At 40.3% G+C, this 27,737-nt stretch overlaps 2 protein-coding genes across 11 annotated transcripts in view; one reads left to right on the top strand and one right to left on the bottom strand.

Moving 5' to 3' along the window:
- Positions 1–5,374, bottom strand: part of XRRA1 (X-ray radiation resistance associated 1) — a 97,731-nt gene extending 92,357 nt beyond the window's left edge. For 8 of the 10 annotated variants that reach the window (XM_017885253.1, XM_017885251.1, XM_017885255.1 and 5 more), the window contains exons 1-2: positions 5,120–5,374; positions 289–356 (exon numbers count right to left, since the gene is read on the bottom strand). The gene's annotated coding sequence lies outside the window, so the exon portion shown is untranslated. The remainder of the gene's footprint in view (positions 1–288; positions 357–5,119) is intronic. The other 2 variants (XM_017885261.1, XM_017885262.1) reach the window with 2 other exon arrangements.
- A 60-nt stretch (positions 5,375–5,434) lies between these two features.
- Positions 5,435–27,307, top strand: SPCS2 (signal peptidase complex subunit 2). The gene is made up of 4 exons (XM_017885265.1): positions 5,435–5,591; positions 22,464–22,545; positions 22,938–23,100; positions 27,052–27,307. The coding sequence occupies exons 1-4, from the start codon at positions 5,478–5,480 to the stop codon at positions 27,290–27,292; spliced, it is 600 nt and encodes a 199-aa protein (XP_017740754.1). The 5' UTR covers positions 5,435–5,477; the 3' UTR covers positions 27,293–27,307.
- Positions 27,308–27,737: the final 430 nt, after the last annotated feature.

The following is a 27,737-nucleotide window of genomic DNA, read 5'->3' as shown; positions in this document are numbered from 1 at the left end:
AGAGCCTACAACTCACTAAAAATATGTTTGGAAGATTAATGGACAGATGGATGGATGGGGACAAATTTATATTCCGTCAATATGTCTTTCAGGAACTCTCTCTCATGACCAATCACACACATTCACTAGAGAGGTAAATGAAGGAATGAATGAGTAAATTGCTGGCTGGAAAATGTTAGATATGATGTAATTTGCCGGCTGGAAAATGTTAGGTGTGATGGCTGTCGGAGAAGACGTCAGTAACTTAAAGAATATGGTGACCTGGTTTCAGGTCTCCAGAGTACTTACTTGATCTTTGACTTCGGGAATGTCCCCTTGACTTCCTTTTTTTTTTGTTTCTTCACTTGTTTCTTTGCCTGTAAAATAAATATTACATTCCTTCTTAGCCTGCTATTCACAGCTCTTGAACTTTCTCATTAATTATATTCTACTGTGAGCCTTCTACTCCAAAATTTGTCTTGCCTTTAGTCCTTGCCTATAGGACTAAAGATCCAAGAAATAGATAGATAAAGATACAGAGACGGAGATAAAGACAAGACATAGATGGGAAGGTGGTATAGGAGAATATAATTATGATAGTGGGGTATGGCTGGAGTGCTTAAATCAGACACATGAAGCACAAATCTGAAAGGAAGGGATCGTTTACATGATTATTTACACAAAATAAATTTCTGCCAGATAAAAATAGCAAAGTCAAAGTTAAAGATAAGACACAGTCCGGGAAAAGATATTGCCATACATATAATACAAAAGATGACTCACACTCAAGCTTGTAGGAGGCATGCAGACCTGGATGCTATCGTAGAAATTCCAGTTCCCTATTAGGAATATTAGGTGAGAAGGTGTGGATCTACAACTAATGGGCCAAGAAGGGCACATAACCCCTAGGTTACATTATCTAAGACAAGTAAGAACTTTATACAGTAGAAAAAAAAGTCAAAGTTCCAGACTTGGAGGCTGACTTCCTGGTTAGCTTTAGTTACCTCTGGTCTCTATCTCAAACTTGACACAACTAATGCCAATCTGACTGTAGTGCTTCCTCCAAAACAAACATTCTCTCTTTCTGTCTCCCTGTCTCTCTCTCTCTCTCTCTCTCTCTCTCTCTCTCTCTCTCTCTCTCACACACACACACACACACACACACACACACACACACGCAGTAACGCATATTTTTGCTTGTTCCATTCCTTTGGCCTATCACATTTCTGCCCCTCTTCCTTGCCTGGCTACATACAGATTAGCTTTCCTGTATCTCCCTCTCCTTAGGTTGAGTCTCCTCACGCCTACTTTTTTTTTTCTTTTTTTCTTGAGACAAGGTCTCACTCTGTTACCCAGACTGGAGTGCAGTGGCATGATCTCAGCTCACTGCAACTTCTACCTCCCAGACTCAAGCAATCCTCCCACCTTAGCCTCCCAAGTAGCTGGACCACAGATGTGTGCTACCATGCCCAGCTAAATTTCTGTATTTTTGATAGAGATGGGTTTTCACCATGTTGCCCAGGCTGCCTCAAACTCCCAACTCAGCCTCCCAAAGTGTTGGGATTACACGCGTGAGCCCCCCTGTCCAGCCATCAAGCCCACTTCTTAATGGAGGCACTAACATGGTTGGGCTTTGTGTCCCCACCCAAATTTCATCTTGAACTGTAACCACCGTAATCTCCATAATCCCCACGTGTTGAGGAAGACACCTGGTAGGAAGTGACTGGATCATGGAGGTGGTCCCCCATGCTGTTCTCATGATAGTGAGTGAGCTCTCACGAGATCTCATGGGTTTATAACTGTCTGACCGTTCCTCCTTCACACTCTTGCCCTCTCTTGCTTGCCACCATGTAAGACCTGCCTCTTCCCTTTCTGCCATGATTGTAAATTTCCTGAGGCCTCTCCAGCCATGCGGAACTGTGAGTTTGTTGCAGGAAGTCAGGGACCCCGAACAGAGGGACTGGCTGAGGCCATGATAGAAGAACATAAATTGTGAAGATTTCATGGACATTTATTAGTTCCCCAAATGAATACTCTTATAATTTCTTATGGCTGTCTTTACTGCAATCTCTGAAAATAAATTGTGAAGATTTCATGGACACTTATCACTTCCCCAATCAATACCCTTGTGATTTCCTATGCCTGTCTTTAATCTCTTAATCCTGTCATCTTCGTCAGCTGAGGAGGATGTATGTCACCTCAGGACCCTGTGATGATTGGGTTAACTGCACAAATTGTAGAGCATATGTGTTTGAACAAGATGAAATCTGGGCACCTTGAAAAAAGAACAGAATGACAGCAATGTTCAGGGAACAAGGGAGATAACTTTAAACTCTGACTGCCTGTGAGCCAAGCGGAACAGAGCCATATTTCTCTTCTTTCAAAAGCATATAGGAGAACTATCACTTAATTCTTTTTCTAAGCAAGGAACATCCCTGAGAAAGAGAATGCGTCCCTGAGGGGAGGCCTCTAAAATGGCCACTTTGGGGATGGCTGTCTTTTACGATAGTAGACAAAGGGATGAAATAAGCCCTGGTCTCCCGTAGCACTCCCAGGCTTATTAGGATGAGGAAATTCCTGCCTAATCAAGTTTGGTCAGACCGGTTGTCTGCTCTCAAACCCTGTCTCCTGATAAACATGTTATCAATGACAATGCATGCCCAAAACTTCATTAACAATTTTAATTTTGCCCCATCCTGTGGTCCTGTGATCTCCATTTGCTCCATTTGCCTCCATTTGCTTTGTGATATTTTATTTTATTTTATTTATTTTTTTATTTATTATTTTTTTTTTATACTTTAAGTTCTAGGGTACATGTGCATAACGTGCAGGTTTGTTACATATGTATACTTGTGCCATGTTGGTGTGCTGCACCCATCAACTCGTCAGCACCCATCAATTCATCATTTATATCATGTATAACTCCCAATGCAATCCCTCCCCCCTCCCCCCTCCCCATGATAGGCCCCGGTGTGTGATGTTCCCCTTCCCAAGTCCAAGTTATGCTTTGTGATATTTTATTACTTTGTGAAGCATGTGATCTCTGTGACCTACACCCTATTCGTACACTCCCTCCCCTTTTGAAAATCGCTAATAAAAAACTTGTTGGTTTTACGGCTCAGGGAGCATCACAGAATCTGCCGACATGTGATGTCTCCCTCGGACACCCAGTTTTAAAATTTCTCTCTTTTGTACCCTTTCCCTTTATTTCTCAGACCAGTCAATACTTAGGGAAATAGAAAAGAACCCATGTTGAATCAATTAAACCTCTTTCCTTTATAAATTACCCAGTCTTGGGCAATTCTTTATAGCAGTGTGAAAATGGACTAATACAGGCACTATACCACACTGTAATATAATGCCTGCTTCCTTGTCTGTTCCCCACCTCACTACCAGGCTGTGAGTATCTCCAAGATCAGGTCAGGCCTGGGTCCTACTTATCTCTTTATCCTGCATCTTACACAGGACCTGGCTTACTGAAGGAAAAGTCTCAATGAGTGTTAATTGAACTAACCCAACCCATGAACAAAATGCCACAGGAGCACTTCATGCAGTGGGTGAAGAAAGAAGAAGCAAGTATCAGGGATAGTTTCACAGGGTAGGTGGCATTAGAGCTGGATCTTGAAAGATGAGAAGTTGGCCTGGCACAGTGGTTTGTACCTGTAATCCCAACACTTTGGGAGGCCGAAGCAGATGGATCACTTGAGGTCATGAATTCAAGACCAGGCTGTCCAACATGGCAAAATCTTTCTCTACTACAAATACAAAAATTGGCCAGGCATGGTGGCATGTGTCTGTAGTCCCAGCTACAGAGACTACAGCTTGGGAGACTGAGGCACAAGAACTGCTTGAACTTAGGAGGCGGAGGTTGCAGTGAGCCAAGATCCCACCACTGCACTCCAGCCTGGGTGACAGAGTGAGACTCTGTCTCAAAAAAAAAAAAAAAAAAAAGGGACTAGGGCAATGGTATATCATCTCATTTTCTTTTAAATAAAAGAAAAATAAGTTGTAAAAGATAAATGGCAACAAGCTACAGCGGCATCTGACTAGAGTGTCCAGGGATTGCTTCAGAGAGGTAATGAAATGTCATCTTATGTTATTGTTATATAGTGAAAATTATTTTCTTTTTAGTAATAATTTAGTTATTTACTGATAATTATTTTCTTTTCTTTCTGATCTCAGCTCACTGCAACCTGTGCCTCCCAGATTCAAGCAATTCTCCTGCCTCAGCCTCCCAAGTAGCTGGGATTATATTTTTTATTATTTATTATTAATTTTTGTATTTTTCATAGAGACGGGGTTTCACCATGTTGGCTATGCTGGTCTTAAACTCCTGACCTCAGGTGATCCGCCCGCCTCGGCTGGGATTACAAACGTGAGCCACCATGCCCGGCCTAGATAATAATTATTTTCACATGAATTTTGGCTTCCCCAAGACAAGTTTTTGTCTATTTTATTCAGGAACATATCCCTGGTGACTAGAATAGGGCCTGCTACATAGTAAGCAACTCAAAATTATTTAATTATTTAGATGCTTATGGGGGATATATAGGAATTAAAAAACAATACAATCTAATAGAGCATAGTATAATACAATTCTGCTATTTGATAACTCTGTCATGGAGTAGTTCCACCAGAGTAGCAACCAGGTCTATCTTGATCCCTTGTATCCATCAGTACAATATTGGTGCTCAATATATATTTGTGAAAAAAATTATTAATTAAAATGTAGACTCCTACTACATCCTAAAACCGTAAACGCAGAGTGTCAGAAGGAATATATATTGATTTTTTTAATGCCGGCTTGAAAACCGAGTTCAGATACATGCTATCTGGCTTTGGGTAGGTTCTTTAGTTTCCTCCTCACCTAACAGGGATGTTGCGGGACTCAGTGAGAGAGAAAATGGCTGGAAGTGCACATAGGATACTGCCTGGCAGACAGTAGGCACTCAGTAAATGTGAGTTCTCCGTAACACGAAAACATTACTAACAGCTAAAATGACAGCTGCTTGAGAAAATAATCAGTAAGTGCCACAACCAGGCTAGAAAAGGATGAAGGACGGGCTCCTGCCCACTCCTTCGGAAACTCCACACCTGGGCCTGAGAAAGACAAACTCGGAAACTAAGTTTTTAGTCGCACCTGCCTCCGGCGTCGCTTCAGCCTCCGATGGGTCTGCGGAGGCGAAGTCCCAGTCAGGAGGGATGCGCGCCTGCGACCCTCCCGGGGATCTCGGAGCCGCTCCACGGTGGTGCCTGCCGCTACCTTTCCCACGCCTTAGTAACTGCGACGCGACGGCAGACAGTGTAGGCGGCAACCGACAGCCAGGACGTCTAACTACAAGTCCCAGCAAGCCCCGCGGCCACGTCCTCTGACTACCTCGCGCCAGCAAGCCCCAAACTACGGATCCCGATTGACTCCGCGTGGCGCGTCACGCTGTCAGCTCTAGCCAATCGGCTTCAGACAAGTCGGAGGGGAGGGAGACGCAGAGGCGCACAACATGGCGGCGGCAGCTACACAGGGCGGGAGAAGCGGTGGTCTCGGAGGCAATAGTGGGGCTGGCGGTGGTTCCAACTGCGGGACAGGCAGTGGCCGTAGCGGCTTGTTGGATAAGGTGAGGAGCCGGTTCTTGGGAAAAGTTGAATCCCGGGGAGGCCTGGGAGGCGGCGAGCCCACCTTCCCATCCCCGTCTCCCTTATTTTCTACGGCCTTTCGAGGGGAGCCCTTGTGTGACCGCTATGACAACCCTACGCACGCTTGTACCCTGCCCTCATCACACTTCAAATCTGAACCCTCTCCTCTTTAGGACTTCTTCGCTTCTCGCAAGTGTTCTGGTCCTGGTCGCCACAGCTTTTTCGGTAATTTGGTTCTTCCTATACTTAATCGTGTCCATCGCTTTTCCCCTGGGGTGCTGGGTGCACTGTTGCCAGTGCCCATTTCACAGACGCTGAAAACGGAAGCCCAAGGATTCAAGAATCGATATCCTCGAAACTCCCTACCACCATCACCCTTGCGTGCTGCTACAGATTCCAAAGTGGTTCTTATCCTTTTGCTTACTTAAGTTTTTAGGCATTTTATCATGATAGGCGAATACTTAAAATATTTGAGTATTGATTCTTCTACTGGGCTGACAAGAAGCTTTTAAGATTTTTCTTTCTTTCTGTTGTTTTTCCCCGCCCTCTCCTCTCTCCCCTGTACCTCCCTGTTTGCTACCAAGTGCACTGCTGCCCGCTCACGCTTGTCCCTTTCCTCCTCTGCTCATCCAATTTTTTTTTTTTTAACTGCAGTCCTAGCAACAAAGGCTTAAAAGAAAAGAAAAAAAGGAAAACTGTCCCTGGGTTGGCCCTTCTTGCTCTTTGCACAGCATCTTGGAAGAAACAGATGGATGGAGAACTTCGTCCTAGTGTTGATTTTGCCTCTAATTAGCTTTGTGACCTTGAAATATGCTTGCTCTCTCTCTATTTGCTCATCTGCAAAGTGAGAGATTTAGCCTTAAAATGAGGGACTTAACCCTAAATTCCCTTCCAGTTCTCTCATTGTAGGGCCTTGGGCTCGTTTGATGAGAATTGTTAAGCATGGTGTCTTTACTATAGTAAACAGGAGTTTTGAATTTAATTGAAAACAGCTTTCAGACTTCCCTTTGCATAACACATGATAGGTGCTTAAGAAATGAAAACTTGATTATGTTGAGGGGTTCAGATCCAGGTCTTTTTACTTGTCTTTTTGAGTGTCATTGGTTTTGAAAGACATGGTTCTCACACACTTCTCTTGTGAGGGGTCTCACTCCATTGCCCAGAATGGATCTTAGCTCACTGCAGCCTTGAACTCCGAGGCTCAGGTGATCTTCCCACCCCAGCCTCCTGAGTAGTTGGGGCTGCAAATGTGCACCACCACGCCTGGTTAATTTTTTTGCTTTTAACTTTTCTGTAGAGTCAGGGTCTTACTGTGTTGCCCTGGATGGTGTCAAATTCCTGGGCCTCAAGTGATCCTCCCATCTCAGCTCCCCAAAGTGCTGGGATTACAGGCATGAGTCACCATGCACCTGGCCTCACACTCAAACTTTAAGATACAGAAACATATTCTGGAGGTTGGGATGGTAAATTGCTTCAAGACATGAGAGTATGGGGAATTGATGGTCATTTGTGTACACAAATCCTTCCCTCTTCCTGGGTAAGCACCTCACAACCTGGGCTTACCTGGCCCACTAACTGCTCTTGCTCTTCCTTGCAGTGGGATTATCATCAGCAAACATTAAGTATGGGCATTCTGCTAAGGCAGTATGGAATACTATTATTATGGAATAGTGTATATGGCACCATTGTGTTATTGAAAGAATCTGGATTTGGGGATCGTAAGATTTCAGCTTTGAAGTATTTCTGCTACTTCCAAGCAGTATGAAGACTGGCAAGTCAATTAACGTTTCTTCATTTGGAATTTTAGAATCTCTGGCACCTGTATCATGGGGTTTTGGGAAGAACCAAGTAAGACAGTACACGTTAATGATCTGCATTACCTGTAGTGTCCAGTACAAATGTGTGATGGTGGAGGAGTAAATCAAGAATCCTAATATCAGAGAGCACTCAGAACTGCTGAATATAGAAGATGGGGTAATTGAATCTATTTAAGGAAGTATATGGTATATTCGCGCAAGTGTGTACTTGTTAGAGAAGTTCAAATGAGAGAGAGAGAGTGATCCCTGCAAGCTTATTGATAAGAGTAAGAGCCTCGGCCAGGCATGGTGGCTCACACCTGTAATCCCAGCTCTTTTGGAGGCCAAGGCAGGCGGGTCACCTGAGGTCGGAAGTTCAAGACCAGCCAGACCAACATGGAGAAACCCTGTCTCTACTAAAAATTAGCCGAGCGTGGTGGCGCATGCCTGTACTCCCAGCTACTTGGGAGGCTGAGGCAGGAGAACCGCTTGAACCTGGGAGGTGGAGGTTGCAGTGAGCCAAGATCACTCCATTGCACTCCAGCCTGGGCAACGAGAGGGAAATCCATCTCGGAAAAAAAAAAAAAAAAGAAGAGTAAGAGCCTCAAGGAAAGGCCTCATTCCTGAGAGTGAAACTGGCACCTTATTTGGGGGGAGAAAGGAAAGACATGCCAGGTAAAAAAGTCTCCTTGAGTGAAGATGGAGATATGATGGTGTTTAATGTTTCTCAGTTATTGAGTTGACTAGAAGGCTCTCTAAAGGAACTGTAGTGACAAGTAGATAGAATCCGATTAGGGAGGCTATGGATTGCTTGAAGTAGGAGAAGAAAGCTGTTGAAGGGTTTTGAGACTGTGTAAAGTGGTTTTTAGGAAAACTAGTCAGATGGTTTGGAGAGAGAGAAATTAGAAGACTTCTTAATAAGGCTATATACACAGTAGTGTATAATATATAATAAAAAGAGACAAATTTGAGTTTTAGTGCAGCATGTTATTAGGTTTGTGCAAAAGTAATTGCTGTTTTTGCCATTGAAAGTAATGGCAAAAACCACGATAACTTTTGCACCTACCTAATAAAAGCCACATGACCTTGGATAAGTTGTGTGATATTGCTGAATTGAAATTTCCTTATGTAAATATTGTGGGCATTCATACGTGTTATAGTAAGGATCACATTGTATAGTGCTGGTAAATGTTCTTTGGGTTTTTTTGTTTGGTTTCCTCTGCCCTTTTTATTTTACTATTTTTTTTGGTAGAGACAAGGTCTCACTGTGTTACCTAGACTAATCTTGAACCCCTGGCCTCAAGTGATCTGCCCACCTCAGCCTCCCAAAAGTACTGAAATTACAGGCATGAGCCACCACACCCAGCTCTGTTCCCTGTCCTTTGGAATCTACTAGAAGTAAATGTTCTTTGTGCGGGGCTGTCTGTGGTAAAAATAGAATGACAAGGTGATGAGAACCCCAACATGAGTAGCAGAAATAGATAAAAGGTCTCACAAAAGAGTGCTTGAAAGATCCAATAAGTGAGGGACAGAAGAGACAAAATAGTCAAGAGCTGCTTGAGTGCTTTTTCTTGGAAAACTTGATTTTCAGCCTTATATTGAACTGTTCCCTCTCTGAATTCCTCTAGTACTTACACTGCACATGGGAATTAAACTGTCACTTAATATGACATACTATCTTGTATTATTTCACCAATTTGTATTTGCCCCTTTTCCTGTGAGTGCTTCTCTATAGTGATCAACACAGGATAAGTACTTTTAGCATTGAATTTCGCACAGAAACAACTTGAGATCTGTCACCTCAGTCTTCAGAATCAGCTTTAGAGGATGGTGCCTCTAATTGTTTGAAGACTGAGGGTACTGTGGGAGAGAACTTGGGGAAAAAAGTGTTATTCTCTGGAGCAGGATCTGAACTAATAGACTTTTGTTTTGTGGGAATGAGGCCATTACCTTTAATATAATTTCTTTTTTTTTTTTTAAGACAGAGTCTCAATTTGTCGCAATCTCTGCTCACTGCACCCCACCTCCCAGGTTCAAGCAATTCTCCTGCCTCAGTCTCTCCAGTAGCTGGGATTACAGGCATGTGCCTCCATGCCCAGCTAATTTTTGTATATTCAGTAGAGACAGGGTTTCACTGTGTTGGCCAGGCTGGTCTCGAACTCCTGACCTCAGGTGATCCAATGGCCTTGACCTCCCAAAGTGCGGGGTTTACAAGCATGCACCACCACACCTAGCCTAATATAATTTATTTAATTTGATGTGTCTTGATTTTGGCGGGGCGGGTTTTTATTTTATTTCTGCAGCTGTAGTTTTACTTGCCATAAAGAAGTGCAATAAAGAGATGCAAATATGCTCCTAGTTTTCCCTAAGCAGATGTGAATTTCTACTCTTATGAAACTGACTTTAAGAACACAGCAATTCTTGTTTCCTGATCTTAAAAATAAGTATGCAAATATAATCTTTCCGCCTCCATCACAGAATAACTTGACTTAGATCATTGCAGTGTGTTATTTTTCCCCAAATACATCAAAGCATTTTCTTCTGCCTGGCAGTTATAAAGAAAAGCTGCTTGCTTAATTTGTTTTGGCTATTAAAGTTGATATGTGGTGTTAAACCATGCTTTCCAGAAGCTATTGTCTGGACCCTTTTAGCCTTATACCTGGATTTCTGTCTCCTGGCTAGCCTGTCAGCCTGATCGTAAAGAACAGCTTTAATCTGTTTACATCAGACTCCTTTGAGAATTAGTTAAAATTAACAGATTTTTGGACCTTTTCTTAGGCCTGAATATCTGCATTTTTCTTCACATGTCTCTATTACCTCTGCATTTTAACAGTTACTTCCAGGTTGAGAACTACTGGCTTAAATGATTTTTTTAAGTCTCTTCTGGTTCTGACATTTTAAGGTTTTTGTTTTGTTTTGTTTTTAAAAGCTATTCTGCTTAATGGTGGTTTCTTTAAAATGTTTTTAATGAAGAGACCCTGAAACTCATCTGATGCTTCAGCCTCATTTTGTAAACATGGACACAAGCAAAGCAACTTGCCCAAGACCACACAGTGAATTAGTAACACTTACAGAACCTGGCTTCCCCAGTACTTAATCCAGTGCTCTTTCTTTACTCAGCACATTGCTTCCCATACCACAGTGTGTCTAGTGCTAACTAATGTGCTAGCTAACATAGTAGTGGGATGAACATCTGTTGTGAGGTGAAAGACCTAGGCTGTAGCCTTGGCTTTGTCACCTACCAACCACATGTCCTTAGGTGTCTCCTCTTTTACTCTACTGGAAGATACCTTAGCTTGCCAGACTTCCAGATGATATGCTTGTGCCGTTATCTAGCTTTGACAAGGAAGATGAACGGTTTTATGACATTACTATAATTGTATGTGTTTGTTTAATGAAACAAGGTGCTGGCCTTTTAATACTGTTTTGCAAACTGATCCTATTAGGATCTCAAAACTCATTATAAAATAAAAGGTATGTGTGTGTCAAAGGCCACTATCAAGAAAGTGAAAAAAGAAATCCGCAGAATGAGAGAAAACATTTTCAAATCATATATCTGATAAGGGTCTAGCATCTAGACTATATAAAGAATTTTACAACTCAGTAATAAAAAGACAGCAACCTAGTTTTTAAAAGGGCAGAAGATGTAAATGGACATTTCTCCGTAGAAGATGTACAAATAGCCCGTAGCACATGGAAAGATACGCAACATCATCAGTCATTAGAGAAATGCAAAGTAAAACAACAATGAGAAACCGCTTCACGTCCACTAAGATTGCTGTAATAAAGGGGGAAAAAAGGAAAATAACCTGTTTTGGTGTAAATACGGATAAATCAGAATCTTCATATATCGCTAACGGATGTAAAATGTGGTGGCACTCTTGGAAACAGTTTGACAGTTCCTCAGAAAATTCAACGTAAAGTTAACCATATGACCCAGCAGTTCCACTCCTAGGTATATACCCAAGAGAATTGAAAATGTGTGTCCACGGGAAATCTTGGCACACAAATGTTCATAACACAGTTATCATAATGGCCTAAAGGTAGAAACAGTCTGTCAGCTGAGGAATGGATAAACACAATGTGATATATCTATACAATGGAGTATAATTTGACTGTTAGAATAAAGTATTGATACATACTACAATATGGATGAATCTTGAAAATGTGCTAAGTGAAAGAAGCCAATCACAAAAGGCCATATATAGTATGACTGCATTTGTTTGAAATGTCCAGAATAGGCAAATCCATAAAGACAGAGAGGAGATTGTTGGCTGCCAGGGGATAGGGGACAGGAATAAGATGTGACTGCTAATGGGTATGGAGTTTCTTTTTGAGGGTATGCATGTATTCTAGAATTAGACAGTGGTGATGGTTGTATAACCTTGTGAGTATACTAAGAACCCCTGAATTGGCATATTTTTAAATAGTGAATTTTATAGTGTGTGAATTGTATCACAATTTTAGAAACTTATTTTTGTCTTTCATGGAGTAACCCTTAAAGTTTCAGATTATTTGCTTTTTTAAACTATGCATCATGTAACACAGTGGTATCACAGACACTGATTACTTTTGTACTATTACTTTAATTACTAATTAAAAGACTATATATGTGTATATATAGTATATATACATACATATATTTAGTGAGTCTTTTAATTAGTAATTAAAGTAATGGTATATATATATATAATCTGCCTGCCAAGGTACCTTTTTCAGCTATTGCCAGCACCATTTCTCTGCTCTGATCTCTTATCAGATTTCAATAGTTTTTTATATTACTTAGCCTTTCAGTAGCATTTGACTTATTGATCGCTTCTTTCTTCTCATTTTCTTTACTTGGCTTCTAGGACACCATTTGTCCCCAATTTTCCTCCTCCGTCAACTAGTCTCTGTTGTCTTCATTATTCTTTGATCTTCTTCCTGACCTGTGTAAATATTGCCAGTCCCTGAGCTTATTACCCCTGGCCCTCTCCTCTGTCTACCCTCATCCCAAGGTAATACCCAATGTCGTGGCTTAAATAACATGTAGAAGTTGCTGACTTCTACATTTATATTCTCAACCTGGACCTTTCCTATAAACCCCAGACTTTTATGTCCAACTGCCTGCTTGTCATCTCCACTTAAATGTATATCAGGCATCAATAGCCAGAGCCAGTCTCCTGATTTCTGCTTACCCCTCAAAGTGCTTCTCTCTCAGTCTTCCTCATTTCAGTTAGACACCTCCATTCATCTAATTTATTCAAACAAAAACCTGAGAGTTACCCTTGATTCTTCTCTTTGCCTTGTACTCCACAGCCATCCCATCGTTGTATTTTCCTGGCTGTACATCCAGAATCTGACCACTCCTACCTAGACAGCTGTAGTAGCCGTTTCAACTGGTCTTCCAGCTTCTGTGCTTGGCTCCCTTACATTTTGTTCTCCACACAGCAGCTAGACTGATGTTTTAAAACATGGATCACTCACTCTCTTGCTGAAATATCTCCAGTAACTTCCCATCTCAATTAACTAAAATCCACACCCCTAATTGTGGCCTATTTTGTAGCCCCTACATTGTGGGCAGCAAGCCACCCAGGTGCTGAGGCAAGAGACTGAGGGCACGAACTATTCCAGTATAATAAAATATATAAAATAAGAATAGTTATACTAGATATAAATAATATAGATGATTATATATGAATATCATTAATCATTAGTTTGTAGCAATTACTCTTTACTCCAATATTATAATAATCCTCGCTTTACAATCATGACCTAGGAAAAACTAGGCCGTACAAGGATAGGAGCTGAAGGGACACGGTGAGAAGTGACCAGAAGACAGGAGTGCAAGCCTTCTGTTATGCCCGGAAGGACCACCAGAGGGCTCCTTGGTCTAGCGGTAACGCCAGTGTCTGGGAAGACGCCTGTTGCCAAGCAGACCATGGTCTAGCAGTAGCATCAGTGTCAAGGAAAAACACCTGCTACTTAGCAGACCAGGAAAGGGAGTTTGCCTTTCCCCGGAGGAGTTTAGAGAAGACTGTACTCCTCCACCTCTTGCAGTTATCCGGAGGCCTAACCATCTCCCTGTGATGCTGTGCTTCAGTGGTCACACTCCTAGTCCATCTTCACGTTCCATCCTGTACACCCAGTTCTGCCTTTTAGACAGTAGTACTAAAAGTCCCTGATATGCAGAAACAATGGCGTAAGCTGTCTCTCTTATTCTCCTCTCTTTCTCTCTGCCTCAGCTACCAGGGCCCCCTGTCCAGTGGACACATGACTCATGTGACCTTGTCAATTATTAGAGATGGCTCACACTCCTTACCCTGCCCCTTTGTCTTGTATCCAATAAGAATCAGCGCAGCCTGGCATTTGGGGCCACTACCGGTCTCTGCGTCTTGGTGGTAGTGGTCCTACCACCTGGGCCCAACTGTCTTTTCTTTTATCTCTTTGTCTTGTGTCTTTATTCCTACAATCTCTCGTCTCTGCACACGGGGAGAAAAACCCACCGACCCTGTGGGACTGGACCCTACACTACATGTTCTTAATCCTGCCTGTTTCTGTCATCCTCATCTGTCAGTTTCTACTTGAGTTACTGACTCTGGAAACCGTGGCTTTTCTGCTGTTCCTCAAACACATTAAGCTTGGGGGATTTTGGTGTTCTGTTTTCACTAGGGCACTCCAGATTTTCTCATGGGTTACTCCTTTATTCAGCTCTGCTCAGATGTTAACTATTTTCCCTCACTATTTTTTAGTATTTTTAAAAACTCTATTGCATTTTTCTGTATAATCTTTTTTACAACCTGGAATTATATGCATATTTGTTTACTTATTCTTTTATGTTCCATACAAGAAGAAGCTCTACGAGTGCAGAATTTGTCTTGTTTATAACTATATCCCTAGTGGCTAGAACAGTGCTTGGCACATAGCAAGTAGCCATTCAATATTAATTTAAAGAAAATAAAGAAGTGTAATTGCCAAAAAGGTTGTGTTTAAAAATATTTTTTTTTCTTTTAAAAGATTGTCCAACACTGGAATGAATTGCTATTGAGAGACTTGGCAGTTTCCTTAAAAAGAAAAAGAAACCTAGAAGAGTCATATAACAGTTACTATTTTTCTAAGCAGTAGGAGATGGATATCAGATGAAACAGCTGTGTGGTCCTATGCCTGAATTTGCACTCAGCTGCATTTTTCAGAACTGATTGCATGTAATTCTTAAATGGAGTATGTGATCTGTTACCTTTCTAGAATAAGGACTCATCACACATCCGTATCAATGTAGTACATTCCTAGCCAGTCTTTGTGCCTTAATTCAGGTCTTCCTTGGCAACATCCCTCTGTCTTCCAACCCTCCCCAGTCAGCTTTGCTGCAGATTGATATCCCTGAGGTAATAGGTAACATTTTATCCAGAATCTTTTTTGCAGATCGTTGAACCTGTAGTGTGCCCTTGCCCCTCTATGTCTACTTCTTACCATTTAGCACTTAGCATAGTTTATAATTCATTGTTAAGTATAGGATTTTCCTTAACACAATTGTAAAGACCATTTTTTTTGTGTATCTAATTTCTTGTCTACCCATTGCAAAGGTAAGAAATTTATATTGGTTGATTATGCCAACAATTCAGTCAGACTTTAGAAGATGTTAGTTGCTAGTATTGAAAGGATTGTTGACTACATTTCAGTTTGCTGGTAGAAAAAATACTTCATTATTGGAGCATTGCTGATTAATATGCTGAATCAAGTTGTTTTAACTTTAAGCTCTTTTCAGCCTTAAATCTCACACTTTCTGGGTTCAGTGGTAGGATTTTAAGTCATGGATCCAGTGACCTGGCCCTCAAAGAGCTGTAGTCATGTAGGCTTCTCTATCATGGGCTGAGTTGATGTAGAAGCAGCCCTGTCACAGCTAAATGCAGTTTGTGGTGAGTAGAGAAGGCAATATAAAACCTAAGAATCAGTTTCTCTGGGGTTGTCACTAATGTGCAGGCTCATAATTTAATTAACACATGCTAATTTCCTAACTTCTAACTCCAGTGATGAATGCAGTCAGTAATAAGCACTGTTAAGCTAGTAATTTTCTTTGCAGTGTATCTTGACCGTTTTTATAAAAAACGGATTGAAAGTGAAGATTCAGTGTGTTGCTAAGAGCATAATCTCTTTGAGATACCCTGTTTTAGATGACAGTGCACATTCTTAAGATAGACATCATTTTCTCCCCAAACTGAACATTTTCTTTTCTTGCTAAATATGTGTGTGGGGGGATATGGTCACATATATATTTCCAACTGAAATTGTAATCTCAGCTTCTGAGTTTGCCATCAGTTTTTATTATCTCCTTTTTTTAGTTTAGAACTCCACATATACAAATGGGTATCCTCTTTCCTCCTTCTTGGAAAATGACATAATGGCTCCAACAAGTCATCCAAGCCCTAATTCTAGTAGGTGGTCATCTCTGTCTCTTCTCTTCCATATTTCTTATAACTAGTCTGTTACTAAGTCCTGCCAATTCTACCTCAGAAATACTCCCTTTCATTCTCCCTACTGCTGCTCTATTGAGCATTGAGGCTCTGCACTTACATCAGGCTCCATCTGCATCTCTATGTCCAGTGTTACTCCTCTCCAGATCATCTGCCAGGTTGCCACTAAAATGACTTAAAAAAAAAAAAACATAAATTTGATTGTTATTCCCCTACTTAAAATACTCTCCATTGCCCGCTTCAGAATAAAATTCAAGTTTTTTAGCCTAATAACTAGGAAATGGTTTCTCTCAGATGCCTCATCTTCTGCTACTTTCTAAACTGGGATAAAGGAGAGAAAAAGTTTATTTTTCTTAAAGCCATGCTCAATTCTGTCTAAATCAGAACAGGGTCACCATTGACACTACTCTCACCCCTGGTAATTCTTCATCTCTCCAGTGTGAATTGAGGAATCCTTTGAGTCCTATTATCAAGCCAGGGAACTTTATGAAGCAATCCACTCAGGTCTTTTATATCACTGCATAACTTCTCTTTTCACTGTTATTAAAATAAGAAAATTGAAGGTGTTCATGTTGTCATACTCAAAACAATTCTGTTTTGTTGGACATATCCTAATGGCCAAGGATTTTGTCCTTTCGTTTTTTGAGATGGAGTCTCACTCCGTTGTCCAGGTTGGAGTGCAGTGGCACAATCACGGCCCACTGCAGCCTACACCTCCTGGGCTCAAGCCATCCTCCTGCCTCAGTCTCCCAAGTACCTGGGACTGTAGGTGGGCACCACCATGCCTGGCTAATTTTTTTAGTTAATTTTTTTTTTTTTTAGATATAGGGTCTTGCTGTGTTGCCCAGGCTGATCTCAGACTCCTGAACTCAAGCAATCCTTCCTCCTTGGCCTCCCAAAGTGCTGAAGTTATAAACGTGAGCCACTGTACCTGGCTTATTTTGTCTCTTTTTTTGATCCCACCCTATCCCTTTAAGCCTGGTGATGCATGGGGAGCAGAAGGCTGTATTCCCTCAAATGAGTTAATTTGGAAAATGCCTTCCTGCATTGACTGCATATCCTTCAGACCTGAGTTGTGTTTAATATCCTGCCTAATCACTTACGGAGTTCCTGATGCCATACCTTCAGTGAAATGTCTTTGTAGAATTTTTTGTTATTCAAATGTGCAGTGGAGAAACGTAACTGAAATGATTCTTTATAGTGTTCTATTAAAGCTATCAAATGCCTGTTTTCTTTTAACTAGTTAGCCAGCCAGCTCTGGCATCAGGTATGTTAGTTTGATAAAAGTTGTCTTTATCTTGGCCGGGTGTGGTGGCACTTTGGGAGACTGGGGTACGTGGATCACTTGAGGCCAGGAGTTCGAGACTAGCCTGGCCAACATGGTGAAACCCCATCTCTATTAAAAAATACAAAAAATTAGCCTGGTGTGATGACACATGCCTGTAATCCCAGCTACTCAGGAGGCTGAGGTATGAGAATTGCTTGAACCCAGGAGGCGGAGGTTGCAGTGAGCTGAGATCATGCCGCTGCACTCAGCCTGGGCGACAGAGCAAGACTCTTGTCTCCAAAAAAAAAAAAAAAAAGTTGTCTTTATCTCTTCAGTGGGTAGTGTAGAGGAGTAATTTCTTTAAAATAGTACTTTTTGAGCTCTGTTTTCAGCCAGATTGCAGTTGGTTTTACATTGAGTGGGGAGATTCAACATTTTTGATACCCTGTAAGTTTTGTGATCCTATTCAGATTAACATCTTTTTTTTTTTTTTTTTTTTTTTAGGTTTTTAAAATGTTATTAACTAGAGCTTGTTAGGAATCAAGATACATTGTATAGCTGTCACTTCAGGGACCTCTTTGCTTCCTGTTCTTTTGTATTTTTGATGGCTAATAATTCCTTTCCTTTCTCTTCATGGGAAAGCAGTGTAGAATAGTGAGAGAGCATGGGTTTTGAGTCCTGGCTTTACAACTTTCTTTCATCTTTGGCAAATTTTTTAAACCCTTAGTGTTATCTGTGAAAGGAGGATTTTAACTGTTCTTACCTTGTAGAGTTATTGTGGAAATTAAGTGAGGTAGTGTATATAAAATACTTAGCACATACATAGCACATGTTAGGCATTCAGGAAATGATAGCTATGATTATACCTTCTGTCTGCACTCCATCCCTTAAAAAAATTCTGTGAATAAGAACTAAACGAGATCATTTTGAGCATGTCTACATTTGCTAAATTTAGACTGTCTAAATTTAGACATTTTAGAGATGTTTTTCTTCCCTTTTTTTCTTTATGAGTATTTAGACATAAAAAAAATAAAAAGCTATTGAGAGTATATTGTGTTCCAGGCTCTGAGAATACAAAAGTGTGTAGTCCCTGTTACCCAGTGAGGGAGATAATACATACAGTCAGGTAATCATGATGCAGTGTATTATATAGTTTTATATCATTAATAGCAACAGCAATAGCTAATTTTTATTAAGTACTTGCTAGGTACTGTGCACTGTGCTATGTTTTATAATTACACTATTTACTTCTTATACCAACCTGTGAAATAGATTACTTTCACCCTCTTTATTTTACAATTGAGCAAACTAATAAGGCTTTAGAATGGTTAAATTATTTGCCCAATGCCTTCCAGTATTAAGTGGAAAAGTGAGGATTAAAATAAAGTATCCTGACTCCATTCTCCCTTGGATAATAAGGATTCACCTTATTGGGTGACAAAAAAAGCATTTGCCTGCATACATTTGTATTTAGTCTAAATCCAGTCAGTTTGTTTTCTGTTTTTTGTTTGTTGGTTTGTTTGTTTGTTTTTTGAGATGGAGTCTTCCTCTGTTCACCCAGGCTGGAGTGTAGTGGCACCATCTCAGCTCACTGCAACCTCCGCCTCCCGGATTCAAGCAATTCTCTTTCCTCAGCCTCCCAAGTAGCTGGGATTACTTAGCCTGGCTAAGTTTTGTACTTTTAGTAGAGACAGGGTTTCACAATGTTGGCCAGGCTGGTCTCCAACTCCTGACCTCAAACGATCCATCTGCCTCAGCCTCCCAAAGTGCTGGGATTATAGGAGTGAACCACTGCGCCTGGCCAAAACCAGTTAGCTTGTGATTTGAAGTACAGTACACCTTTAAGAATAAGGCCACAATCTGCTTTGGGATTGAGTTCAGGAATTAAGTCAAGTAAAAATAAATTTATATCACTGAAGAAGAGACAGTTTTATAATGAGACATGTATTTGTAATTTAGCCCTAAAGAATTTTGTTCGCTGTCATTTACTAGTTGTATGGCACTTAACCTCTTTGAAGTCTCGTTTTCTAATTTGAAGGACATTGGTGTCTGGATTGAGGGTCTGCTTAGTGCTGCAATAAAAAGATGAGTGGCAATAGCAGTTTTACAGTGGGTGAAAATTGACCTGTGTAAGGGTTATCATTTTGAAATTTTGAATACTGCCAACATAAAGAACTTTAATTTTTTCTAGATTTCCAGGAGGAAAGGTGTTCAACATAAATCACATCATTTATACAAACAGTTGAGGCACAGTGAGCCATTCTTATCACTGAGGGAATGTATTTATATCAGTGTAGGGAACTGTTTTATCAGCCAGCTTGTCAGATGCCAGCCAAGGGCCAACTTTGCAAATAAGCCTTGCCGAAGATGGCAGTCTTGGGCCCAGGTTCACTTATTTCTGCACACTGCCCTTCTTTGTAATTTATCCTGTGAGGTCCTACATAAAATAAACTAATTTTGCTTTCTCTTTTATTATTACAAAAGGAAAGCAATTTGCACTTAGTGTTGAGGAAGACAAAATGAGCCAAAAAAAAAAAAAGCTTCTAAAATACCCAAATTAGTAGTAGAGAGAACGTGAGGAGCAGCATACATTTTAGTTGATGAGCAGTTTTTGAGCATGATGAGAAATAATAATCAGAAAAATAAGCCCCTAATAGCAACTCCCCTTTTTCCAGATGGTTCTCTGTACTGTACCATAGACACTATTAGGTTCAAAATGGCCTATGTTGCGGTAAAGTCAAATTATAACCTTTCTTGTGATTTCACGTAATTCACTGGAAATGTTTCTGTTCCACTTACTGAAGATTGCTTCTAGGTACCAGGCAGTGAAGTTAGAGCTGAGGCTATTTCAATACATTGTAATGGCTGCTTCTGCATTTTATTCCCCCAAATTATTAAGACATTATTTTCTGACTTATAAAGGCAAACTTATAAAGTTTCTTTTCTGTGATGCAATGCAGGCAGTGAAGTGTGGCTAGGTGTCTGAGAATATGATTTTCCTGTTTTTGAATGACCCATAATTTTTAAATGACTTTATTCTGACTTTATTTCACAAATAATTCAAATGCTATGGTGGGTTTGGCTCTACAAGTTGGTTCTTTTCCATGTCTTCAAAGAGGGATTTACTTGACAGTGTAAATGAGCTATCTAGCTAGAAAGCCTGCTAATTTCTTTTTGGTTCAGTTTGCATCTTTAAAATTAGATGTCATGTTTGATTTGTAGGCTGGCAGTCTGTGGCAGTCAATATTGCAGTATGCTGCCATGAGTAATTTTCTCGAAGAAAAATACTTGCTTTTACAAGGCACCAAGGGGAAAAAAAACTTGATTGACTTTTAATCACTTCAAGTATGGCTGTTTTTAGCTCATGTTATTTCTCCCAACAAACTTCACAGAACGGGTTTTCTCTTTTGTATAATAATATATAGAATCACAGTTTAAAAAAAAAAAGGTTGATGAATTATATTTCTGTAGTTGTTTAAAATCTTTACAATTATTTTTATCCCACTTCTTATTTTATTTTTTATTGTTTATTTATTTATTTATTTTTTCCAGAGACAAGTTCTCACTATATTGCCCAGGCTGGACTGGAACTCCTGGGCTCAAGCTGCTCTCCCACCTCAGCCTCCCAAGTATCTGGGACGGCAGGTACTCACCACTGCCATCTCTTTATTTATTTATTTATTTATTTATTTATTTATTTATTTATTTATTTATTTTTTGAGACGGAGTCTCGCTCTGTCGCCCAGGCTGGAGTGCAGTGGCGCAATCTCGGTTCACTGCAAGCTCCGCCTCCCAGGTTTGCACCATTCTCCTGCCTCAGCCTCCCGAGTAGCTGGGACTACAGGCGCCCGCCATCTCGCCCGGCTAGTTTTTTGTATTTTTTAGTACAGACGGGGTTTCACCGTGTAGGCCAGGATGGTCTCGATCTCCTGACCTCGTGATCCACCCGTCTCGGCCTCTCAAAGTGCTGGGATTACAGGCTTGAGCCACCGCCCCCGGCCTGTTTCTTATAGGCATTATCTTTGTATTTGTGCTCAATCCGAAAGATAAATATGACATTCTCTGTCTTTCCATAAAATAATCCATTCTAAATCCAAATGAATTTTGGATTGATTGCTGGTTTGTGATTTTTATGGAATATAATATTTGTTCACTTAATCTAAAAAATTAAGAGTTGGCCATTAATGTTCTACAAAAAAAAAACAGGTTTATCAGATTATTTGTAGCACCCTGTTCCTCTTAAGCTACATTTACTTAAATACTTGCATTTGAGAAAATTTTTTACTATGTAATACATTCATATGGTTAAAAAATTTTAAAGGCACACATAAGTAAGTAGTCTTACTCCTCCCCATATTTCTCTACCCTGATAAGATATATGGATGTACTGTAGTTTATTTAACCAATCCCCTTGTAAATGAGCATTCGAGTTACTTCCAGCTTTTCACTATTACAGACAATGCTGCAGTGAGTAGCCTTGTATATCATTTCAAATGTATTCAGTTATAGAAATATTCCCAGAAGTGGGAAGCTGAATTCAGGGTGCTAAATTGGCATTCGTAGGTGCTGTAACATTTTGAACTTCTACATGAGCAGTGAGTGAGAGAATTATTTGCCTCTGAATAGTAGTGTTTGAGAAACTTTCTAAACCTCTATAGATAAGAGAAATAGAAGCAGAGTTTGTCCACTCAACTCATGATGGGACTGAGTCTGGGACTTGGTTTGTAATTTACAATTTAGTGTTGTTTCCAACAGGCTATACTGGAATTGCTGTCTTAAAGTTAAGACATGCTGGTAAAATAATAAAAGTTGTTAGCTGACAAAGTGATATTAAAGGAGATCCTCCCCATTTTGTTAGTGTCTGTAAATTCATGTATCTGTATTTTCTGAGTTTTGTGGTCACAGAAGGAAAGAATGAATAAATAGAGTAATTTTCTGTACTCACATTTGGGTAAAATGAAGGTGGGATATGCAAGTTTACACTTACAGTCTCTGCAGCCCATATACGTGTTCTGGTTCTGGGGTTGTTTTTGTATTCTCTGCATGGAGACTGGCAATGTCAACATCACATGAGTACCACCTGACTCTGGTTACCTCATCTCCTTCAACCTGATTTTTAATTGTTTGGTCTTTTTTGTTTGCTTGTTTTTAACTGCTTCTTGCAGGGCTACCCCATAGGAGTGTGCCCAGAATAGCCTGTTTTGTCTTTTAGTTCTGCAACATCAGAAGACAAAGAGTAAATATTATGTGTGCATGAGGGATGCTCTTAAAAAGTGGTTCATTTTACCTTCAGTAAGAGGCCTAGGTTCTTGATGCACAACTTTTCTGTTTGTTTTACAGTGGAAGATAGATGATAAGCCTGTAAAAATTGACAAGTGGGATGGATCAGCTGTGAAAAACTCTTTGGATGATTCTGCCAAAAGGTACTTTCTTGAGGAGGGGTTGGTTAGTATCTATACAGCTGATGGCCATCTCTCCTGGAAAATCTTTTCGTTTTGTAACTTGGAGTGACCTTAGTTTTCAGTGTTAGAAATTGAGTCAGAAAGCAGTTTCTAAAATTTCTCACAGAAAAAGTCAGAAGAACATTTTAGCTGTGGGAAAAGTTGAAGAGTTTAAAGTTTTATATGAGGGATTGATGAACTTTTCTCTTGGTTCTTTATAGAAGACTTGAGTCTTATTTGTTTGGTGTGGTAAAATCCCAACTGGAGGGAACTTCTTGTTAATTCATAGATTCTTTTATTATGGAAATCAAGAACAAAAGCAGATACTGGGAAGGAAGTATTCCTATTAGCTTGATTCCTTCTTTTTCTCACCAGGTACTTCTGGAAAAATACAAATACGTGGAGAATTTTGGTCTAATTGATGGTCGCCTCACCATCTGTACAATCTCCTGTTTCTTTGCCATAGTGGCTTTGATTTGGGATTATATGCACCCCTTTCCAGAGTCGAAACCCGTTTTGGCTTTGTGCGTCATATCATATCCTTTATGCTCAGGTTTGTTTTCTAGTGGCCATTTTTAAAAATCTGCTGATACTTCTCCCTACAAAAAACAAAACAGACTTTCATGTTAGGGCTTGCTAATGTTAGAATTTGATATTATGAGCTGTGATGTTTATCTAGTAAACATCTATCATTTATATAGTAACTGTCATTGATATTTTATGTTTAGTATGGTTATTTTATTGTAATTCATTTTTGTTATTAATGTAGAGGTTATTATCCTAATATGAGCACTTAATAGCAAAACACATAGTAATCGTGAACCCAGCTCTTCTCATTTCTAGCCCAGAACTTTTCCCATTAGACATGGCTGCTTCAAGCCACTCATTCTAGGATATTAGGAAAGGAACTGATTTTGAAGACTCAGATCTGTATCAAGTTTACTTGAAGCTGAGGAGCTGAACTGGAAATTAGCATGAGATACAAGTGTGACTTGTATTATAGAGGAATTAAGAACTTATTCTGGAGCTAGAGAATGTGGGTTTGAAATCCAAGGTATTTGTGATCTTGTGCTAATGAAAATTTACTTATTTTTGAAATGATTTGAATACCACTGATTTATAAATATGGGTAGCATTCAGAATTATCATGAAGATTAAATGAGAGATTTTATATTGTATTTGATATATAATCATTTCCTTTCCCCTCTTTTTTATGATAAATATAAGATCATGGTCGTTGCCTACCCAGTTGATTTTTTTTCTCAAGAAGTTGAATATAAAGAACTTAATTAAGGCCGGGCGCAGTGGCTCACACCTGTAATCCCAGCACGTTGGGAGGCCGAGGCGGGCGGATCACGAGGTCAGGAGATCAAGACCACCCTGGCTAACACGGTGAAACCCCGTCTCTACTAAAATACAAAAAATTAGCCGGGCGTGGTGGCGGGCGCCTGTAGTCCCAGCTACTCCGGAGGCTGAGGCAGGAGAATGGCGTGAACCCAGGAGGCGGAGCTTGCAGTGAGCCGAGATCGCGCCACTGCACTCCAGCCTGGGCGACAGAGTGAGACTCCATTCCCCCCGCCCCCCCCCACAAAAAAAGAACTTAATTATACTTCACTATTAAAACAGATAATTTTGGTAGGCAGTTTACTTTTTTAAACAATGTTACCACTACCTAAATTTTTTTTTTTTTTTTTTTTTTTTTTTTTTTGAGACAGCGTCTTACCCTGTCACCCAGGCTAAAGTACAGTGGTGTGATTATGACTCACTGCAGCCTCAGCCTCCTGGCTCAAGCAGTTCTCCTACCTCAGCCTCCTAAGCAGACAGGCACACGCTACCATGCCTACCTAATTTTTAAATTTTTTACAGAGACAAGGTCCCACTACGTTGCCTAGGCTAGTGTCAAAAGTCCTGGGCCCAAGCAGTCCTCCCAAAGTGCTGGTATTACAGGCATAAGCCACTGTGCCCAGCCAACTTGAAATATGTTTTAAAACTTCATGTTGGAGATTTATCTTCAGAGGCAGTTAGCAAACCTCTAATAAAGCAGATCCTAGTCAAAAATTGTATTATCTAGTTTGCCCTACATAGCCCCCAGAAGTGGTACCAGGTGATCCTTGACTCCTTCCGGTCATCAGATTAATCATCCCAGTGTGAATTTTTCACCGTTAAGGCAGTTCAAAAGAATAATATTCTATAGGTTCTAGAGACAGTCCCCAGGGGAATTCCAAAGCGATTTGAAAATGATAGCAATCTTGTTACAAACATCTGGCCTCCCAAGAGAACTACCTTGATGGTAATTCATTTGTTTGCTTATATTTGTTTAATAAAACAAGGTCTTATTTTTAGTCATATCAGTTTTATTTATAATAGTAGGGACTACCATTATAAATATCTTCTGTTATTGGGCATCGTGGCTCACGCCTGTAATCCCAACACTTTGAGAGGCCAAGGCGGGCGAATTGCTTGAGCCCAAGAGTTCAAGGCCAGCCTCAGCAATGTGGAGAAACCCTGTCTCTACCAAAAATACAAAAATTAGCTGGGCGTGTTGGTACATGCCTGTAGTCCAGTTACTTGGGAGGCTGAGGCACAAGAATCACTTGAATCCAGGAGACAGAAGTCGCAGTGAACTGAGATCCACTACTGCACTGCAGCCTGGGTGACAGAGCAACACTCTGTCTCAAAATAAATAAAGTAATTAGATAAATTAAAAAATAAATTAGCTGGGTGTGGTGACGCACACCTATAATCCCAGCTACTCAGGAAGCTGAGATGGGAGGATCACTTGAGCCTGGGATGTTGAGGCTGCAGTGAGCTGAGATCGTGCCACTGTACTCTAGCCTGGGTGACAGAGTGAGACCCTGTCTCAAAAAAAAAAAAAAAAAAATTCTTCTGTATCATAGACTACATATATCCTTCATCTCTAAATCTCATGGTAATTCTAAAATATCAGTATTATCCCAGTTTTAAAGGTAAGGATACTAAGACTTGGGAAGGAAGTTATTTGTTATGATTATACTGATTAAAGGCCAAGATTTAAATCTATTTAAATCTAGGATTATCTCTACTCTGAAGTTCATATACTTCGCACTATATTTTCCTGCCTTTCCTGTTCATGAAATTTATCTTTGTTAACTCTTTTTTAATGGAATGCTTCATGAATTTGCCTGTCATCCTTGTGCTAGGGCCATGCTAATCTCTGTATCATTCTAATTTTAGTATATGTGCTGCCGAAGCGAGCACTGTTCATGAAATTTATTTTTATTTTATTTATTTTATTTTTATTTTTTGAGACAGGGTCTCACTTTGTCGCCCAGGCTGGAGTGCAGTGGCACGATCTTGGCTCACTACAACTTGTGCCTCCTGGGTTCAAGTGATTCTCCTGCCGCAGCCACACAAGTAGCTGGGATTACGGGCCTGCACCACCACATCCAGCTAAATTTTTTTGTTTTTTGTTTTTTGAGATGGAGTCTTGCTCTGTCACACAGGCTGGAGCACAGTGGCACGATCTCGGCTCACTGCCACCCTGCAACCTCCACCTCCTGGGTTCAAGCCATTCTCATGCCTCAGCCTCCTAAGTAGCCAGGGCTACCGGCATGTACCACCATGCCCGGCTAATTTTTGTATTTTTAGTAGAGACATGGGGTTTCACCATATTGGCCAGGCTCGTCTTGAACTCCTGACCTCAAGTGATCTGCCCACCTCAGCCTCCCAAAGTGCTGGGATTACAGGCATGAGCCACCATGCCTAGCCTTAATTTTTGTATTTTTAGTAGAAATGGGATTTCCCATTGTTCCCTTTTGGCCAGGCTGGTCTCAGACTGCCTGCCTCGGCCTCCCAAAGTGCTGGTATTATAGGTGTGAGCCATCGTGCGCAGCCTTGTTTCTGAAATTTAAATGGCACAGTGTACACAAAGCTCTTATGCCGGTTTTTGGGCAAACTGTAAGTGCTTATTATATATGGTACTTAATACTGTCAAAAACAATATAATATATAATATAATATAATAAAAAGTCTATGTGCATACAGGAAGTAATTGTAGTACTATTTGACATACTCTCCTATAGTAAACTATTTGGGTCACTTTTCTTCTCTTCTTATAACCCTTAAAATCAGTTGAACATGGTCAAGTCCACTGGGACTATTAGTTGTTTTTTATAAAGAAATAAGCACTATTATGACAAAGTCTTGACAAACTAGGTATCTTATTATACATGTTGTCTTTGAACATAAAGATGAGAGCTAGTTTATGCTCTGTATCTTTTCTTGTCTTCCTTTTGAGATGTTTGCAGAATTAACCAGAGAGAACCTTGTTTCTCTTGGTACATAAACACAAGGATGAAAATGAAATAGCTAAATTTTCAGTGTTTATGCAGCAAGACAAAGCTGTCTTCTTTAGGACTATCATTATGAAAGTTTTTATATCTCTTGCTTGTCAATTTGTGTTACTTCTCTTTTATGTTTGAGTATTTTTTCCTTAACTTTATTTGAACCTATTTTGTGATGATGGGGATTCTGACTATTTATACCTCATATAAGGAGAAGAGCATCTTTCTCGTGGCCCACAGGAAAGATCCTACAGGAATGGATCCTGATGATATTTGGCAGCTGTCCTCCAGTCTTAAAAGGTATGACTATCCTCACAGATTTTTCAATCCTGTTGTTGGATTTGCCCTGGCATGTTATCATTATCAACAGAAGACTTATTATGTGCCTACTCTACATGGATCATAGGGCTAGTCATATAAAATGAAGAGAGGAGGGTGAATGATCTAGAAGGTTTGTCCTAGCCCTGTAGTTCTGAGATTGCATTATCACAGAAATGCTCTGAGGATAAACTGTGGGAGAAAGTGCTTTGGTGGAAGAATGAAGAATGATTCTTTTTTCCTGTGGCCAGGTAACAGAGACGATTAAGTGTACAAAACTATAAACGCCAAAGATGTGAGATCAGTTATCTTTGAAGAACTCCATTAGCTTCTGTGTCTTCTATGATCCTGTCTTCTCTCCATGAATACAGTCAAGAAGCTCGGGAGCAGTGCACTGGGCAACTCAAAAAAAGCACAATCTACAGTCTGTTTCTGACCAGTGTTAGGTATAACTTTGTGCAGCTGACACACATGTGTTTTATAGGTACCAAGAACTAGGTTCGTGTTCCAGTTCAGTTTCTTTCTAGCTGTAT

The sequence above is a fragment of the Rhinopithecus bieti genome, unplaced genomic scaffold (genome assembly GCF_001698545.2).
Source record: "Rhinopithecus bieti isolate Rb0 unplaced genomic scaffold, ASM169854v2 scaffold_14549, whole genome shotgun sequence".
NCBI lineage: Eukaryota > Metazoa > Chordata > Mammalia > Primates > Cercopithecidae > Rhinopithecus > Rhinopithecus bieti.
Note: the sequence above shows the minus strand (reverse complement) of the source record. Positions and strands in the feature narration are given on the sequence as shown.

What these genes read in the sequence shown, in the direction of transcription:
- SPCS2 (XM_017885265.1), top strand. Translation starts at nt 5,478, where the DNA reads ATGGCGGCGGCAGCTACACAGGGCGGGAGAAGCGGTGGTCTCGGAGGC. An exon ending in TTTGGATGATTCTGCCAAAA is followed by an intron (nt 22,546 to 22,937) that starts GGTACTTTCTTG and finishes CTTTTTCTCACC; the next exon opens with AGGTACTTCTGGAAAAATAC. An exon ending in TTGGCTTTGTGCGTCATATC is followed by an intron (nt 23,101 to 27,051) that starts ATATCCTTTATG and finishes CTTTATTTGAAC; the next exon opens with CTATTTTGTGATGATGGGGA.